At 44.6% G+C, this 20,251-nt stretch overlaps 1 protein-coding gene across 1 annotated transcript in view; it reads left to right on the top strand.

Moving 5' to 3' along the window:
* LOC145349643 (parathyroid hormone 2 receptor-like) overlaps positions 1-14,716 on the top strand; it is a 100,744-nt gene extending 86,028 nt beyond the window's left edge. Inside the window, exons 11-13 of the mRNA XM_080198165.1 lie at positions 3,833-3,971; positions 9,563-9,604; positions 14,342-14,716. Of these exons, the coding sequence (XP_080054291.1) occupies positions 3,833-3,971; positions 9,563-9,604; positions 14,342-14,716 (556 nt within the window). The remainder of the gene's footprint in view (positions 1-3,832; positions 3,972-9,562; positions 9,605-14,341) is intronic.
* The last annotated feature ends 5,535 nt before the right edge of the window (positions 14,717-20,251 follow it).

Consider the following 20,251-nt stretch of genomic DNA (forward strand, 5'->3'; position numbering starts at 1 on the left):
CATTTGGCTATGGATGGTGGGGGCTGCTTGTGGTATGTTTGAAGTCCCATGTGTGTGGAAAGTTACAGGATGGAGCAGAGATGAATTGGCGAGCGTTGTCTGTTATGGGTCTCTGTGGGATGCTGTGTGTGGGAAAGTGTCTTTGATGATGACTGTTTTGCTTGTCATGTTTGGCAGGTGGTTGAGTTCAAACAACCTGGAATACAAATCAACCAAGACTAAATGTTACCTTCTGTTTGATTTGTAAATGTCAGATGCTGTGAATGACCAACGGGAGATCTGGGGCCTCATGTAAATGCAGCGATTCCGTTTGCTTGTTGGGGCTTGAGTGCATTGCATGGTGCGCATCTGGAGATTTCAACCACACATTTTTCACCTTAGACTTGCAGACTGACATTATCCACTCTGCTGGGAGGTCGCCGAGTTAATAATTTGTTCCGGTCCACATCAGTCGCAACTCAAAGCATTTCTCTGGCGTGTGAAGTGTATTTAAAAGTGCTTGCACTACTTCTGGTCTTTCTGAAGCTTCCAGCATTCTCGGCATCCTCCAGTTTCACTCACTTTGAAAGGATAAGCTGAAATTTACTCCAAAACGTAACAGCAGCTGAGTGATGCACTCGATTATTAATGTGGAAATCGAGCAGCAATACGCGACGAGGTCAAAATGTTTCTTGCATTGTGAATCACCAGAAACGGCTGAGTGATTTTTTCACCACCCTGTTGTTAAGGTCACAAAAAATGATATCTCCCCTCCCCGAGCTCTTTGTGAAGCTGTCCCTTCTGTTGCACACGTGTGAGCTGCTTCTGTGGCCGGCCCTGCACACCCAGATATTCCTGCTAGGATTGTGGGAGAAGGAGAAGTGCGGATACTTAGATTTGGGGGGGGGGGGTGGGGGGGGAGGACGGGAGCGGTGGATGGGGGGATAGCAGGAAGGGGAGGAGAAAATGGGACTGAAGGTTATAGATAGGCCTGGTAGGTAGGTAGGTAGGGATAGGATCGGCGCAACCTGTGGGCCGAAGGGCCTGTTTGTCCTGTAGTGTTCTATATGTTAAAAGGAGGTGTGGCGGGGGGGAAAAGGAGGAGGAGGAGGAGGATGTGGGTGGGGGGAGGGAGAACAGGAGGATGGGGGAAAGGAGGACGAGGGTGACGTGGCGGGGGGGGGGGGTGGTAAGCGAAGGAGGATGAAGGTGGAAATGAATAGGCGGACAGGGGCTGGGGGTGGGGGTTGGGGATAGGAGGACGCAGTGAAGTAAGAGGACGGTGGGGGGGAAGGTGAGAGGACGGGGGGATGTAAGAGAACGGGAGAGAAGAACGAGGAAGCGGGGAAGAGGACAGGACGGGAGGAACGAGGATGGTGTGAGGGAACTGGATGGAGAGAGGAGGAATTGCGTGGGGTGGCACAGGCGGGTGTGGGTTATTTACGATAAACGGTGCAGTGGAAGAACCACTTCACGCTGGTCTTTAGGTTGGAGCTGGTTTATTATAAGCCTCCATTTCAGAGCTGCTGCCATACAGGGAGCTCCAGCCACATAATCTCATCGCTGTTTCTATTTATAACACTAACAATATTACAGATTTCACTGGCAATTCTCTGAACAGGATGATTGCCACACTCTGATTACTAGTACATTGTTTAAAAGAAACGAGGGAAATCTGTCAAAGATTTGGTAGAAAAAAATAACATTATTTTGGATTTAAACTGAACTAAATGATCTTACGTTTTCACACTGATGGATCGCAGAACTTCTTTATCAAATATACATAAACTATTCTAAAAACAGAAATTTGTTTTTCATTTCATCAATGTAACCACCCCTATTCTAATACATTTAGTAATTAGAGTCATAGCGTCCACATCCTCATCTTGAAGCTGGTCGACAAGTTTCTAGGTGCCCAGATCACCAACAACCTGTTCTGGTCCCTCCATGCCAATGCTAGTTATGGAAGCCCACCAATGCCTCTACTTTCTCAGGAGGCGCAGGAAATTCGGCATGCCCTCTGTGACAGTCTCACCGACTTTTACAAACGAAGGAGATAGAAAACATCACAGCTTTATACGGCTCCTGCTCTGACCAAGGCCGCAAGAAACTACAAAAGGTTGTGAAAGAAGCCCAGTCCATCACTCAAACCAGTCTCCCTTCCACTGGCTCTGTTCACACATGCCGCTACCTCTGAAAAGCAGCCCAGACCTACTCTCAGCACTTCTCTCTCATTGGCCTCTTCCACCACCCCCTCCCCCAATCATCTGCACCTTCCCCCCTGCTCCCGGTTAGTGGCCTGTTCTCCGCCCCCCCACCCTCAACACTCTGAGCCAACATCCACCTCCAACACCACCCCCCCCAGTGCCATCCTGTGCCAAGGGGTGCTCATTGGCGTTTATTATAGTAAGAGGTGACTTATTGAAACATATACTGTGGTGAGGGGACTTAACGGGGTAAATGAGAGGTGTTTCTACTGGTGGGGGTATCCTAAACTTCCTCCTATGTCCAAGGATACGTGTGGATGGTTTTAGAGATGAGGGGTTGCGTATTTAAGACAGTGTTGAGGAGAGGATTGTGAATCTTAGGAATTTTCTACTGCAAAGAGCTGTGGAATCTGGACATATTGAACATATTCAAGGCTGTCAGAGGTTCTTGAAATATCAGGGAGTCAAGAACAGGCAGGAAAGTGGAGTTCGGGCCAAGATCAGATCAGCCATGATCTTATAGAAGGTGCAGCAGGTGTGAGGGCTGCACATGTTCAGTGGTTAGCACTGCTGCCTCACAACGCCAGGGACCCGGATTTGATTCCTGGTTTGGGTTACTGTCTGTGTGGAGTCTGCATGTCCTCCCTGTGCCTGCGTGGATTTCCCCTCAGTCTGAAGGACATGTTGATGAGGTGCATTGGCCATGCTAAATTCTCCCTCAGTGTACCCGAACAGGCGCCGGAGTGCAGCGACTAGGGGATTTTCACTGAAATTTCATTGCAGTGTAAATGTAAGCCTACTTGTGACATTAATAAATACATTGAAAATGTTAAAAAATTTGACATATGGGCATCACTGGGCCAACATTTATTGCCCATCCCTAATTGCCTTCAAGAGAGCATTGCTGTGGATCCAGAATCATCTATAAGCCAGACCACAAAAGGATGATGGATTTCCTTCCCTAAAGGACATTAGTGAACCAGATGTGCTTTTTATAATAATCAGCAATGGTGATTCCATGGTGATTATTAGACCTTTAATTTCAGATGTTATTGAATTCAAATTTCGTCATCATGGTGGGATTTGAACCTGGTCCCTAGAGCTTTACCCTGGGTCTCTGGATTATGTGTCAAGTGACAATACCACTCTGCCACCTCTTCCCCCTATCCAAGGATATGTGTGGGGGAGTTATGAAGGAGGACACGATGACAGTGAAATCATGGTATGAAAGCATGGAGAGTGAAATGAAGCAGAACTCGAGGTAAAAACCTTGGTTAGAGTGGAGATTAGCAATGAGGAGATCTTTAGCAGGAAGTTGGACCTGGAGTGGGGATTTTGAATGAGGGGAAAGGGGTGAGGTGCTCCGAGAACAAGGAACAGGAGGTTTTATTTAGCAATGATAGTCATACCACCATCTTGATCATTAAGCTGGGGCTGGTAGTGGAAGAAATGGACAACAACAGAAGTTTTGTTGAGGGAGAAAGAGCCACCATCTGTGACTTAAGCTTCATTGAATGCCACCATATCAATGTAATCAGCCACACGTAACCATGGACAGCAAGGCTATTGTTTACAAAGAGAAACCCAACATTCTGGGGGAAATGTGGAGAAGGACGATGTTATAATTTTCCTTTTCTCTTTTGAAGAAAATTGGCAAAATCCACCCTGGTTCTTGTGCTTGTGTTTGGAGTACATTACATCGTTTTTGTCAGTGTGCCCCATACCTTCACTGGATTAGCATGGGAAATCCGAATGCACTTTGAACTTTTCTTCAACTCCTTTCAGGTGAGGCAATTTATAAGTGTTATGGAAGAGACTAAAGTAATGAATAATGAGGCATTAAACCCCGGTTTGTGCTGAGTTAGGTTATCAATGAGTATTGAAGCAGAACGGCTAGCCTCAGTTAATGAAGAGGATAAATTACTCTAATTGACATGGGAGCTTCAATTAAGAGGGGACTATTCCAATGAGATGGTCTTCTCTAAATCACGCTGGGACCAGAATCCTGGCAAATTGTATAACTAGGACTGTAGATAGGGCTTTAAACTAAATAGTAGTGGGGAGGGTTCAGTTGTATGGAGAATTAGAAAATCAAAGTTAAAGGTGAGGGTAGAAGTGCAGGTCAATGACGAGGACTTTCAACTCGTTAAAAGGACCAAGGGCTCAGGAGAGGTCAGTAAAATTTCAAGACCATATAACAAAACAGAGAGTATAGAAGGTGACAGGAATCTAACCTCAAGCAGAGTGAAAAAGGTGACAAGTATGAGAAGGGAGGTGGTCAATGCAGGACTGAGGGTGTTGTACCTAAACACGTGCAGTATATGGAACAAGGTAACTGAGCTATGTGCACACATTGAAATTGGCCAGGACGATGTTGTGAGCATCCCAGAGACGTGGCTACAAGGGAATCAGGGCTGGGATCTAAATATCCAAGGATATGTGTCCCATCGGAAGGACAGGCAGATGGGCAAAGGCGGGTGAGGTTGCATTGTTAGTAAGGAATGGAGTTAAATCGATAGCAAGAAGTGATACAGGATCGTTGAGGAATTACAAAAATAAAAAGACTCTAATGGGAATTACGTACAAACCCCTTTAGCAGTAGTCAGGATCTGGGGCAGAAAATAAATCAGGAGATAGAAAAGGCATATAAAAAAGGCAATATTAAATAATCATGAGGACTTCAATACGCAGGTGGACTGGGACAATCAGGTAGGTAGTGGATCCCAAGAAAAGGAATTTGTGGAATGTCTGAAAAATTATTTTTTGGAGCAGCTCGTGACAGAGCGTACTAGGGAACAGAGAATTCTGGATTTGGTGATGTGTAATGAGGCAGACTTGATTAGGGATCTTAAGGTGAAGGAACCCTCAGGGAAAAGTGACCACAATACGATAGAATTTACCCTGCAGTTTGAGAGGGAGAAGCTGGAATCAGATGTAACAGTATTACAATTAAATAAAGGTAACTACAAAGACAAGAGGCAGGAGCTGGCCAGAGTTGACTGTAAAGGGAGTCGAGCAGGGAAGACAGTGGAACAACAAGGGCAGGAGTTTTTGGGAATTATTCAGGAGGCACAACAGAAATTCATCCCAAGGAGGAGGAAACATGCTGAGGGAAGGACGAGGCATCCATGGCTGATGAGGGAAGTCAAGGACAGCATAAAAGCAAAAGAAAAAGCATACAAAGTGGCAAGGGTTAGTGGGAAGCCAGAGGAATGGGAAACCTTTAAAAGCGAGCAGAGCACAACTAAAAAAGCAATAAGGAGGGAGAAAATGAAATATGAGTATAAGCTAGCTAGCTAGTAATATAAAAGAAAATAGGGAGAGTTTTGTTTTCAATATATAAAAGGTTAAGAGAGGCAAAAATAGACATTGGACCAGTGGAAAATGAGGCTGGAGAAGTAATAATAGGAAACAAAGCAATGGCAGAGGAGCTAAATAGTTACTTGGTGCTCACGCTGGAAAACACTAGTGGGATCCAGAGCTCCAGGAGAATCAAGGGGCACAGGTGAGTGTGGTGGCCATCACAAAGGAGAAGTTTCTTGGGAAATTGAAAGGTCTGAAGGTGGATAAATCACCAGGACCGGATGGACTACATTCCAGGGTTCTAAAAGAGATAGCTGAGGAAATTGTGGAGGCATTGGTGGTAATCTTTTAGGAATCACTGGGGGCAGGGAGGATCCCAAAGGACTGGAAAGTAGTGAATGTAGCACCGCTGTTTAAGAAGGGAGGGAAGCAGCAGATGGGAAATTATAGGCCAGTTAGCCTGACTTCAGTCACTGGCAAGATTTTAGAGTCCATTATTAAAGATGAGATTGCAGAGTACTTGGAAGTGCATGATAAAATAGAACCAAGTCAGCACGGCTTTTTAAGGGGACGTCATGTCTAACAAATCTGTTAGTGTTCTTTGAGAAGGTAACAAGGAAATTAGATAAAGGAGAACCAGTGGATGTGATTTATTTAGATTTCCAGAAGGCCTTTGACAAGGTGCAACATAGAAGGCTATTAAATAAGTGCCCATGGTGTTATGAGTAAGATCCTGGCAATGGATAGAGAATTGACTGGCAGAAGGCAGAGAATGGGGATATAAGGGTCTTTTTCAGGGTGCAGCCAGGGACTAGTATGCCTCAGGGGGTCAGTGCTGGGACCACAACTTTTCACAATATACGTGAACAATTTGGAGGAAGGAATTAAAGACACTGTTACTAAGTTGGCAGAAAATAAGATATGTAGAAGTTCAGATAGTTGTGAGGAAGTAGAGGGGCTGCAGAAGGACTTGGACAGGTTAGGAGAACGGGCAAAGAAGTGGCAGATGGAATACAATGTGGAAAAGTGTGAGGTTATGCATTTTGGAAGGAGGAAGGGAGGCACAGACTATTTTCTACATGAGAAAATCTTAGGAAATCGGAAGCACAAAGGGACTTGGGAGCCCTTGTTCAAGATTCTCTTGACGTTAACGTGCAGGTTCAGTCAGCAGGTAGGAAGGCAAATGTAATGTTAGCATTCATGTCAAGAGGGTTAGAATACAAGAGCAGGGATGGACTTCTCAGGCTTTATCAAGCTCTGGGCAGACCTCATTTGGAGTATTGTGAGCAGTTTTGGGCCCTGTATCTAAAGAAGGATGTGCTGGCCATGGAAAGGGTCCAGAGGAAGTTCACAAAAATGATCCATGGAATGAAGAGCTTGTCGAATGAGGAACAGTTGAGGGCTTTGGGTCCATGCTCCTTGGAATTTAGAAAGATGAGGGGGGATCTTATTGAAATTTACAGGATATTGCGAAGCCTGGATAGTGTGGATGTGGAGAGGATGTTTCTACTAGTAAGAAAAACTAGAACCAGAGGGCATAATCTCAAGATAAAGGGACGGTCTTTTAAAACAGATGAGGAGGAATTTTTTCAGCCAGAGAGTGGTGAATCTGTGGAACTCTTCGTAGATGCCAGGTCATTGAGTGTCTTTAAGACAGAGATAGATAGGTTCTTGATTAATAAGGGGATTAGGGGTTATGGGGAAAAGGCAGGAGAATGAGGATGAGAAAAATATCAGCCATGATTGAATGGCGGAGCAGACTCGATGGGCCGAATGGCCTAATTCTGCTCCTATGTCTTAGAGTCATATGAAAAATAATCCTAAGTATCTGACCGTGATTTAAGAAAAACCTGAATGCTGGGACTTGCTCATTTATAGTAATGTAATAAATAAAACTAGACAAAAGGCTGGGTTATAATCCTGCCAAACCAACAATATAAATTTAAAATATTAAACATAGATGAAGAAAACCCATTTATGCACCTTCAGTTTGTGATTATAAATATGTATGTATAATTAACTCTCAGCACAATTTGCTCCATTATAATAGAAAGCTTGTCAATGCTTTCAGATGATAAATAATAAACTAAATTCAAATCTATGCTTAATCTATCTCAGAGCAATTAAAGGTAGTGTATGTCTTGGAAATCGGAGATAGACTATGCTGTTTGGAAAGCTGTTGAACATTGGTTTCCTGCCATGCAAATTTATAAGTGTGAAGATGCATTTGGACAATGTTTGTCACGGGCTCACATTTCCAGTATCAATCTGAAATATCAGGTTTTCCAGGAATGTTGATAGAACCACTGAATCCTTACAGTGCAGAAAGAGATCGTTCAGCCCATCAAATCTGCACAGACTCTCCAAAACAGCATCCCAACCAAGCCCTCCCCTCTGCCCTATCCCTATAACCCTTTGCATTTACCATGGCTAATCCACCTAAACTATGTATCTTGAGACACTAAGGGGCAGTTTAGCATAGCCAATCCACCTAACCTGCACATCTTTGGACTGTGGGAGGAAACCGGAACACCCACAAGAAATCCACGGAGACGCGGAAAGAATGTGCACACTCCACACAGACGGTCACCCAAGACCAGAATCGAACCTGGGTCCCTGGTGCTGTGAGGCAGCAGAGCTAACCCACTGTGCTGTCCATTTCCTGGCACCTTCAGAAATTATGGCCCAGTGCAGGGGAAGCAGTGGTTGCTGACTCAAAGAAAAGTGCCCACAAAGCATTAGCAATCGCCATGCTGTGGACCCCCTCTTTTCCTACGATAGTGTGAATCTGGCAGCATCTCAAGGGGATCTCCAGGTCTCCAGCAACAGTGATACCGTCAAGCAGGATGGACAGCTAAACTCATGAAGCATTGCTATTGACATCAAACCAGGAAGTGAAACTGATTATCCTTCACATTTAGTTCACTGTTACAGATAGCAAAATAAACCAATTGAGTCACATGCATGGTACTGAGATAGAAATCTCACAAAGTAACTTTTCATAAATTATTTTTTTTTATTGAGATGACACTTTATAGATATAAAATCAGATTTTAAATCCAGGGCCAGAGAGATTTTCAGCAGTAGTTATGAACATTTCAAAAAACAGCTAGTTATACCTAATTCACCGAGGGTCTGTTTCAGGGGATTTTACATTTGGACCAATTGCACAAAAAGACAAGTTCTCATCATCAAGTTCGTTGGTTTTTAGTTGTTGCAATCTGTGAAGTTTTCCACTATGCAGCCTGTGGAAAAGGCTGCAAACATTGACAACATCTTCTGGATTCCCGCGTTTAACTGCACATGTAAACTCCAGAAGCTAATCGACTTCCGAGGAGTAATGATGGCAAACACTGACAAAATTCGAGCTGATTAATTTAGCTCCCAACAGTATCCAGGAGATATCAGGAAGAAAATTGACCACATTGAACAAGACAAATTATACAGTTAAAAAATTTTCCCAAAACATTTTGACTGTTAGAAAAGATGAAAGCATTGGCAACTCGGTAAGATCGCAACCTTCATTTTCCTGGTCAATAACATCAGCTTTCTATTTCATTTCCAAAGATGTGCGGTTAAGTTGATTGGCCATGCAAAATTGACCTTAGTGTCAGAGGAGTTAGCCTCCTCTTACAGCTCACACTCTTTAATCCAAACAGCATCCCAGTAAACCTCCTCTGCACTCTCTCTAACAATATACTTTTTGCAGCACCATTCGATGTTGGGTGGTATTGAAGTGTATTTGACTCCATCCTTACTCAGAAATATTTCTAATGTAATCTTGGCCTGTTATCTGGCACCAACAGCTCTGAAAACCAATACATTGCAAACTAACTTCACAAAACCACAATGGTTTTGACACTTAGGCATAGACGCAATTTTAACTATTTGGTGCATCTATTGAGCTGAAGTTGCTGCATTTTATGTCATTTTATTGTCCCAGATCTATTTTCAAAATCAGATAAATGACTGTTCAAAGTCCTGCATGTCCTTAGATTTCTAAGTAATTCTTCTCTTTCAGTTTTTGACTGATTTAGCCATGCGGATCTTATATCTTTACTTGTTCTTTGCAGGGGTTCTTTGTCGCGATTATCTACTGTTTCTGTAACGGAGAGGTAAGCAATTCTTCTACTTCTGAAATGCCACTTGCTTCATGGTTTAATTGCTCATGTTTTTGTTTCAGCGGTTCTTGTTTCACCCATACCTACACATACAAAGAAACCCCTTAAGGCTCAGCGTGTCTGACAATGTGCTTGAGCCTCACAAAACAACCAGAAAAACCAGGGGTGGCACAGCAGCACAGAATGCTGCCTCACAGCCCCAGGAATCTGGTTTCGATTCCAGGCTTCGGTCACTGTCTGCATGTTCTCCCCATGTCTGCGTGGGTTTCCTCCAGCTGCTCTGGTTTCCTTCCATAGTGTGTGGATTAGGTGGATTGGCCATGCTAAATTGCCTCTTAGTGTCAGGGGGATTAGCAGGGTAGGGTCTTGGTGGGATTGTGGTCAATGCAGACTTGATGGGCCAAATGGCCGCCTCCTTCATTGTAGGGATTCTATGAAGAAAGAATCCATCTTATTCTTGCTTTTAGTCATTTAAAATAGCACAACAGGAAATGTTTGATGTAAACAGAATGGAAAGTTAGGAAGTTACACAGCATGATTCCTGTGTTCATACAAATTAAATAGTAAAAAGTCTGACAACACCAGGTTTTAGTCCAACCGATTTACTTGATAATAGACTCACAAGCTTTCGGGTTAGTCCCTTCGTCAGGTGAATGGAGAGTTCTGGCCTCAGACAGAGCATATAAAGCGCAGACAGTTCATACAAATTTACAGAGGAGAGCAATTAGTATTTAAGGAGGGCTGGAGAATTTATAAAACAGTCTGCACAGAAAACACGAGCTGCAGAGACCAGAGCACAGAGCAAGAATGGAAGGCTATTTTTGATCTGGAGTGCTAAGAGACTTGTCTGAAAGCAGTGGAGAGGTAAGGCTTGCATTGATGTGGGATCAGAGAAGAGATCAGATAAACACCCTCCATTAAAACGGAAGCTTCTGGAAGGCTGGAAGTTATGCCTGCTTAAATCTCTATAGCAGAATTTTTAACTTAAGATAGTTCACATGAGCTCAAGATAATAAAAGATCAATTGGCTTAGCTTTATTCATCCATCCAGGAAGATCATTATTCCTTTCATTTAATTGTCTCTCGAAGGATTTCAGATAATTTCCTCATGTTCTGTACAAAAGGCCATCGTGTGTTGACCGTTCCCTGTGAAGAAACACCTCCCGATACCAGCCCTAAATTTACTTTTTTACGATTTATAATCTGTATCGAACAGTCATAATTTAGTTTGAAACCTTCAAGGCTCAGAACTTATCATCTCCAGAGGACCGTACCCAACAGGTACACCAGGTGTACTGGTGGATCCCCCCTGGAGGTCCCCACACTAGGGAATTTTGCAGGAACTTCAATCTTCCGATAGCTAATTATCCTGCACCTGGATTCATCTGAAATGCAAACTTTGGATTGTTCCAACTCTCTCAGCAGAATAATTACTCAGGAAAAGTTGGAAGAATTAAAACCATTTCTAACTCCTGGGTAACTGTGATACAGAGTCCACCCCTCCACAGCCCCCCCAAACCCTGACTACCTTCCTGACTGCCCTCCAGCTCTGTGTCTACCAGCCCAACCAGGCTCCAACCCCGCAAGCACCAGACACCCTTTTGACCACTTCAGCCCTCTGACTAAACACACGTTCCCTAAATTGACCCTCCAACTACCGTCCCACCTCTCCAGCTAGTCTACCCACACCCCAAATATCACCTACCTGCCACCCCACCCACCAAATACCCCCATCCCGTGACTATCCCTCCAACTCTCTCCCCCCACCCCCCCCCCAATCTCATCGTCCCTTGATCCACCTGACCTTCTGACCATCCTAATTCCTCACGCACTTACCCTCTCCCTGGTTTCTCGTTGTAGCTGGGACATTTAAACTGACCCACTTTACGGCAGCTAGTGCTGTGAAGAGGAGGCGTAGCTTCTCTTCCTCCATCGCTGCTGTTCTGCACTCCACAGAAACCAGGCTGGATATTTCTGACCAAGCCCACCTCAGAACAGCAGGCAAGAAATATGCGGCTCCCAAACTGAGTAAGCAAAAGGAGTGAAATAGCAATCCGAGTGCGATTACCACACCACGCACGTTTTGCTGCATCTGGATCTACCTTGTTCTTAATTTTTAACGGGACACAAACCACCTTGTTGCTCCATAAGACAATAACTCTACTTGCCAAAAAAAGGCAAGCCTGGACAACCGAAGAGAGAAAACATAAAACTAAAAGAAATAGAATATAAAATGGAAAAATAAAAAGCGCAGATTCTGGCAAATGGGGAAAATACAAAGAGCAAAGAGATGGCCAGAGCTTCCTAAAGGGAGGATGAAGAGGAGTGGTTCGCATTGCTGTCTCACATCGCCAGGGACCCGGGTTCGATTCCCGGCTTGGGTCACTGTCTGTATGGAGTCTGCGCGTTCTCCCTGTTTCTGTATGGGTTTCCTCCGGGTGCTTCAGTTTCCTCCCACAGTCCAAGGATGTACGGATTAGGTAGATTGGCATGTTAACTTGTCCCTTAGTGTCAGGGGAACTGCCTAGGGTAAATGCGTGGGGTTACAGAAATAGGGCCTGGGTGGGTTTGTGGTCATTGCAGACTCGATGGGCCAAATGGCCTCCTTCTGCACTGTAGGATTCTACAAGAAGAAACTCTCGTGTGATAACAAAATCAATAGTGAAAAGTTACAATTATATTCAGATAAAAGGATGGTCGGGATAACACACGCCTGTTGAAAGTTGATAACAGTGTTATTATCAGTAATAATTGCAGACATAGTGAGGAATTCTACATCAGTATTTACAATGGAAGAGGACAGTACAGCAGAAATCCCAAGATTATAGATGGCCCAGCTTTCATTTTCTAAAGCTGGACACAATTCCTGTGGATCAGGAAGTTGTGTAAACCATTTTATTTTCAAGGAAGTGGCAAAGAAAACCAGAGAATTTCAGGTCCATCGGCCCAATCTCTGTTGTTAGGAAGTTGCCAATCTCTAATTAAGGGTAGGGTAAGTGAACTGATTTAAAAGCTCCAGCTGATCCAAGACCCCAGCATGGATAGGTCAAGGATAGGTCAAGGCTAACAAACCTGATAAAGGTTCTTGCGGGGATCGTGAATGGGGAGTGACCGTTGCTGAATGGAATCTGTCTATGGATATTATTTATTTGGGGCGGAGTTGGATTTTAGGGTCCTTCACCAGAGGGCCATCATGAGATTTGACCTGACGAGATCTCAGAATGAGACATTCCTTGCACCCCCATCGCCAACATAAATCAGGTTCAACCTGATCACCAACACTTTAAAAAGATTTAAATATACCTAAACAGCTTAAAGTGCTTGCTTCTGGGACCCCACTGGCATGTTGTCACACCGCTGAGAATTCTCCAGCAGTCGAGATGACCACACCAGAGGCTCGAAGGGCAGTGTAGCCCACGGGTGGTCAGGGATGTGGCAGGACTGGAAAATCCCACCTTAACTTTGGTTGATCCATTTTCCATCCTACGCACAGTTAACGATTCAGATCAAGTATCTTTCTTCAGGTATCTGGATATAGGTCACAGATCAATCGTTATCTCATTGAATAACACAACAGGCAAGGGGCTAAATGACCTATTCCAGTTCCTATGTCCCTTTTACTATCTTTCACAGCTCTGAATTTAATAAATTATCATTGCCAAAGCTATTTCTAAGTCATTTCCTTTCAATTTTGAGAAGCACACTTTTTCCCAGTCTTAACTGAGTCCCATAGTAATCTTGTCTGATTGGCTGCAATACTTGCTGTTCTCCTTGATGACTGTGTTAAACGTGCAATCTTCACAGAGTACTGCATGGTGAACCCCATTATCCGTGTATAAATACAACTTTCTATTTGCTTTCATTGTGGCTCCACTGTGATTGGACATGTTGAAATTTGAATGGAACCAAAACCCCGAGATGCCTTTGATTACATCTTTGGCTATTTCAATGCCATCATGGAATATCAGTGCTCATCTTCTTTATGTTCCTCTGTGAAGTGTTTTGTGCTTGCCCATATTAAACTCTGTCCATCCTTGCTCTGCCAATTTATATGCTTTATCTAGTTCATGCTGTAACTCCTCAGTCAGTATCCTCAGATTCAAACGTCCTTTGCAATCTGATATTGGAGATGAATTTGATCAGTATGAATTGAGTTTCTGCATCTAAATCACGGATGTACTTGATATCAGTTGTCAACAAATGATTCATAGAAGTATGAACTATTTTAATCATAGCCAAATAACACTGCTACAAACATTTTATTTATAACTGATGCCAGTGGACAGATGTATAAAATGGCATGGTGGCACAGTGCTGCCTCAGCACCAGGGAGTCGTGCTCAATTCCCAGCTTGGGTCACTGTCTGTGTGGAGTTTGCACATTCTGCCTGTGTCTGCATGGGTTTCCTCCGGGTGCTCTGGTTTCCTCCCACAGTCTGAAAGATGTGCTGGTTAGGTGCATTGACCATGCTAAATTCTCCCTCAATGAACTTGAACAGGTGCCGGAGTTTGGCAACTAGAGGATTTTCACAGTAACTTCACTGCAGTGTTAATGTAAGCTTACTTGTGACACTAATAAATAAGCTTAAAAGATAACTAAATTACTGAGCATTAATACCTTTATTTGAGATTTTGGAGTTTGTTCAAATTATTGTGATGCAGACTGCAAGTTGTTGTTAAAAATAAGAATTAATTTGGTTGAAGATCATTGAATATTGTTTATTCACCAAAGGTTCAGACTGAAATTAAGAAGACATGGACAAGGTGGCGACTATCTTTAGACTGGCATGGAAAGGCAAGTTGTGGGACTTACAGATATGCCTCTGCGTTGACCAACATGACCAACAGTACTGCCAGCCAGGGACAGATGAATGGGTGTACGTCATTATTAACTCGCAAATTTCTTAAGACTGCGGTTAGACAAGAAAACAGCCACTTAACTTTACCTGGGTATGTAAGGAGCAACTCTGACCCAGAGAGCTTACAGCCATCCATTCCTGAAGAAATCAATGAAAATGAGGAAAACATGGAAGATGTAATTTACCTCAAAGAACCATCAAAGCCTGCGCTCGGGGAAAACATAGAAGAACACGAGGAAACAGTGTAGCTGCAACAAGAATGTAATAAGTGAACATTTGGCTTTATTGACATTTTTTTGTGCAAGAATCCCGTGCTCTGTGTTAAGCAGGAGACTCTGACTGCAGGAGTTTAGCATTCATCTTAAGAAAAGCCTGTGACCTATTTTGAATGCTAATACATGTTGATCACTGTACAGTTCAAACTCCGTCTAATTAACAGTTTGCCATGTTGCATCAAGCACTCACCCATTCGGCTGACTTAGAATTGAATCAGGGAGTGAAAACTATTTATTGTGTTTCAGTTTTTCTCCAAAACCACAGCTGTAGGTCAAAAAGCAATGAGTCTGAGCCTTGATGGAGATCCTATTGCAGCTGATGCTGCTTATTGAAAGCATTACAGGCCAGTAGAGAGATACTTCCATCTGGTAGTTCCTGCAAAGCAAATACTAGAAAATAAGATCAGTATCTGTATCTGCCTTTTCTGTTAGTAACATCGTACTTACAAGAGGGCAGCACAGTGATAGAATGGTTGGCATTGCTACCTCAGTGCCAGGGACCCAGGTTCAATTCCGGCCTCGGGTGACACACTGTGTGGAGTTTGCACGTTCTCACCGTGTCTGCGTGGGTTTCCTCCCGCAGTCCAAACACATGTGGGTTAGGTTGATTGAACATGCAAAGTTGTCCCTTAGTGTCCCAAGATGTGTAGGGCTAGGGGTTCAACAGGTTAAATACATGATGAGGTGTGTCTGTGTAAGATGCTGTGTTGAGAGTCAGTGCAGGGTCAATGGACCAAATGGCCTCCTACATTGGAGATATTCTATGAACTTTCAGAAAAAGATGAAACAACCAAGGACTTTGTCTAACAGCCAAATATTAAGGGGTATAGGTTTTTTTGTGATAAAGTACTGATTAATGACCTGGATTTTGTGTTCAGTGGAGATCTGATGTTATTATATTTGCATACAGACCTTCAGTGGGGTTTGGCAATTTGGATTGCAGTTATTAGAAATCTAAAACAACACAGCTCCATCTCCAGAGGATCTAGGATCTATGTGAAGAAGACAAACAATTGTGCAATAAATTAGAGAATCCTGAAAGACAAGCCACAAAATTCAGCTTCAAGGTACTGCACGTTTCAGCACTGTGAGAATCCCAAAGAACCATGGTCCATCTGCTTCCGGCTACTCCCAGTGTGGCCCACAGGGCAGGCCATGCTGTAAAGGTGCTAGCACCATCCTTTCAGCAGAAGAGGGACTTCACTCGGTGTCTAAGTTGATTGCAAAATGACAGTTCGGGAATTCAATCGAGACTTGTTAATGGACTCTCTTAAATGCTCTCAGCTAAAGCGGTGTTCGGCTGCCCAAGGGGACTGCACCATCGACCTCCTATAGCACTGGAGTTTTCACGTGAGATGCTTTTGATTTTCTTTTGCTACGACAGAGTTAGTGTAAGTCATGGTTTCAAGCGGTTCCAGAAGATTAAAGCAAAATACTGTGAATGCTGGGAGAAAAACAGAAAATGCTGGAAAATCTCAGCAGGTCTGACACTGTCTGTAGAGAGGGAATAGAGCTAATGTTTCGTGTCAGGCTCTATTCTCTCTCTGCACCTGCTGAGATTTTCCAGCATTTTCTGTTTTTGTTCTAACAGGTTTTTTGAGTTCAAAGGTGATGTTGTATGGGGTCTCTGTTGCCTCCTTAATGCACTGATGAATGGTGAACTGTGTCACTGGTTCCAGCGTGGAAGGATCCTATGGTGTAGAAATGAATGGCCTTCATGGATTCCATGGAGTTTCAAGGCCTGTCAGCAAAAATCCTACAAGCACTCATGAAGACCATTGTTCCAAACCCTCTTAAGCTGCAGCATGTCAGGGAGGAGTACAGATGGGACCTCAGTTTAAGGCCATACCCACCACTTCTTCCTCTACTTCTTGCTGCAGCAGTATCAGAGGAGGCTGTAATTCCTGGGGAGGGGGGGGTGGTGGTCAGTGATCCAAGAGCAACTGCAGCTACTGAGCAGGGCAAGGACAGCATTGTCAATGGCTGCAAAGATCACAAGGCCCTTCCTTTCTACACCTGCAGATCCTTCCAAGCCGGAGCAGTGACATTGCCAAATTCCTTAATGGATCAGACCTCCTTGCGTCAGGAAGATTAGAGAGGTAATGTACACCTGGAAAGAGGACTTCAAAGGCTCTTAAACCAGAGAAGTAGAAGAGCCAAGCAGTGTCCTCCCACAGTCCAAAGATGTGCGGGTTAGGAGGACTGGCCATGCTAAATTGCTCCTTAGTGTCAGTGGGACTAGCTAGGGTAAATGCATGGGGTTATGGGAATAGGGTCTGGGTAAGTTTTATGGTCTCCTTCTGCACTGTGGGGATGCTGTAATTAACAGGGAGATGTGCTGCCTGTAAAGAGTTCCATTTCTTTAACGTGCAGTTGGTGAGTGACAGCGTGTCATGTAGGCGAATGACTGTTATCCTGGCAGCTGTGAGGATGTTTTCATCCTCAGAGAGAATACGAGGTATTTGCAGCCTAAAACCTGGAGTGGTGCCTCAGTAATCCCATTCATTTGTTGGCACGAGGATTGCTGTGAGAGCCTGCAGGCCCCTTGGAACGCTGAGCTCTGCAGGCAGGGAAGCAACAGCCTGAGGCTGGCACCAAGCTGGGCTGGCACCAAGCTGGGCTGGCATGGCCTCAAGCTGCGTGTCCAATACAGCACTGAGAGAGATTGGGTAATACCTGAGCTGTAATGGAAACAGAGATACCAGATGAAGCATCAAAGGTAAATCTGCAAATGTTGGTGAGGAGTTGACATCTATTTCCACATTGGAAAGAGCTCCAAGTTCTGTATGAAGTCCTTTGCTAACTAGCTAATGTCTAATACCTTTTGTTCCATCACCAGACATCTGTCTGTTCATACCTTCATAACTAAGGCGCAATGGCTGGCCGGGTAGCAGCTTCTGGCTATCTGAAATCATAAATACAGAGGCGGAGAGCTGGGGACAGGGAAGGAGTTTGGATAGAAAGCAAAGAGTTCCATGGTCACATTCTCTGCAGCTGGCAATCCATGCCAGAGAGTAGGGTGAGGGAGAATTGGGATTTGAGAAGCTGAGTACGGCAGAAATGTGTTGTTTCCTGGATGTCCTCACTGGGACAGTTACAACGGTCACATTCACTGCCGAGGAAGAGTGTGCAGCACTGCCTACTGAGGAGCTCCAGAGATTCAGGCACGTCAGCTTGTCACCAAGCTGCTGCCATCTTCTGTCCTGTGCAAGCTTGTACTGCAGGATCTCACTAACCGTGTTACTGGGTGTTTGGGAGATGCACCTCACAGTTTGTGTAAGTTGTGAGATGTGATTATGAAGCTGGTATTCTAGTCGGGGTGTGCTGGGAGACATGAACTTTGGGCTCCAGTCCTGATGGAGGAGTGACAGGAGTTCAGTGAGCAGTGTACGAGTGTCCTGGGTAAGTGGTAATATTTTGAAGCTTCATTCACGGAGCTTGACTGTTCGTGTGTGGTCGGTTGTGGCACTGCAGACATATCCTTGTGCCACGCTCCCTGAAGGGCAGAACGTTTGGTGACAGTTTTGCCAGCTGCTGTAGCCGGAGTACACGTCCCAACACAAGATGCAGGCTGATTTAAAACATGCAGCCAGTCAGCAACACAGCCCGATCCTGTCCACATGTTGTTGAAATGAGCATGAAGTGTTCGGAAGGTGAGGTGTTGCAGTGAATTTTTTGGATGTGCCAGAGATTATTGCTGCGTCCAGTCATTGGCAGTAGCCATGGCAATGACAGGAGCCTGCCTGACAGGGCAACCAATGTACCCAATATTTCAATATTTGCATTAGGAGATTCATTTTCATGTTTAACGTCAGGTCTGATGTAAACTTGTGTGACCTGTTCAGCACCATTTTGGAGTGGCTGCTCCCATTCCTGACTCTCTTGTTTCCTGCTAACATTCCCTCTGTGTCAGTTCTCCACTTACCACATCACACACACGCTGTCCTTCCTGTTTTCCTAACCCACCCACAGGCCGCTGGCATTTCCGTTTGTTGCTGACCCTCTTGTTCACTGACCCTCCCTCTTGCCCACTGAAGGTCCCTCTCCCTGACCCTCACGCTTGCCACATATCCTGACCCCTGACCCTCCTGGTTGCTGCTTCCCCTCCCTTTCACTCCTCTATCCACCAACCCTTCCACTTGTCTACCCTCCTGATAATTGATGACTATCCCCCTCAGCAACCCACCCCGTCACTGCCTGTCCAGTTTTCCACTTGGGTCCCCACCCCTACAACTTGAAGCAGCCTTTCCCACCTCACACCGTCCATCTCCCAAGAAAGGCAAATAATGTGAGGATGGACGGGTTAGCAGACAGGAGAGGCAGTGAACTGGAGAGTTAGGGCATGGGCAATGCTTCAAGCTGGAGGCGAGTGCAAAGAGAATATTACTTTTGTAGTTTATTTTATCTTCGTTTATAGGAATTTAGCAATTTAACTTCTTCACCTGAAAGGGGTGTTTAGGACCTGGAATGATGAGCAAGGAGGAGGAGATGGAGAAGATGTTGCACCTTTTACAATTGTATGGGAAGGTGCCATTAGCAGTGGGTGTGTTGCTGGATATGACGGAGAAGTGGTGTCCCGGAGGGAACGATCCCTGCGGAATGCTGACAGTGGGAGTGAGGGGAAGGTGTGTCAAGAGTTGACCTGCTGGAGTTGGTGGAAATGATCCTTTTGAATGCAGAGACTAGTGGGGTGAAAAACGAGGGCGAGGGGAACCCTACCCTTGTTCTGCGAGTGAGGGGAGGGGGTGAAAGCAGTGACCCAGGGGATGGGTCAGACACAGTTGGGAGCCCTGACAGCCATGGTAAATGGAAAATCACCATTTAGGAATAACAAAGACATATTGGCAGCGCTATTTTGGAAAGTGATACAATCTGAGCAGATACGGTGGAGGTGAAGGAATTGAAAGAATGGGATGGAGTCCTTATGGGTGTGAAGAGCTGTAGTCAAGATACTAGTGGACAGAGATGGAGACAGAGGGATCAAGGAAAGGGAGAGAAAAGTGTCAGAGATGGACCAAGTGAAGGTGATAGAGGGGTAGACATTTGAAGCAAAATTGATAAATTTTGGTAAATTGATAAGACGAGAGCAGGAATCAGCACTGTAACAGTCATCAATGTACCAATGAAAGAGTGTGGAAGGAGGCCGGAGTAGGACTGGAACAGGGAATGCTCCACATAACCCATAAAGATTCAGGCATAGCTGGGAACATTGCAGGTCCCCATAACCACACCTTTTTTTATTTGGAGGAAGTGAGACAAGTTGAAGGAGAAATTGTTGAGTGAGAGAAGCGGTTCAGCCAGACGGAGGAGAGTGGTGGTGGATGGGAATTGTTCAGACCTCTGTTCGAGGAAGAACTTTGAGGCCATCCTGGTGGGGAATGGACATGTAGAGCGATTGGACATTCGCGGTGAGAAGGAGGGTTACCAGCAGTTTAGTTGGAATAGTATTTAAGGAACAGGTGGGTTTCATGTACAAGATAAGTTCAGAGAGAGCATGGGTTGAGATAG

This window comes from Carcharhinus amblyrhynchos, chromosome 11 (genome assembly GCF_965287045.1).
Source record: "Carcharhinus amblyrhynchos chromosome 11, sCarAmb.v2.hapA, whole genome shotgun sequence".
Classification (NCBI taxonomy): domain Eukaryota; kingdom Metazoa; phylum Chordata; class Chondrichthyes; order Carcharhiniformes; family Carcharhinidae; genus Carcharhinus; species Carcharhinus amblyrhynchos.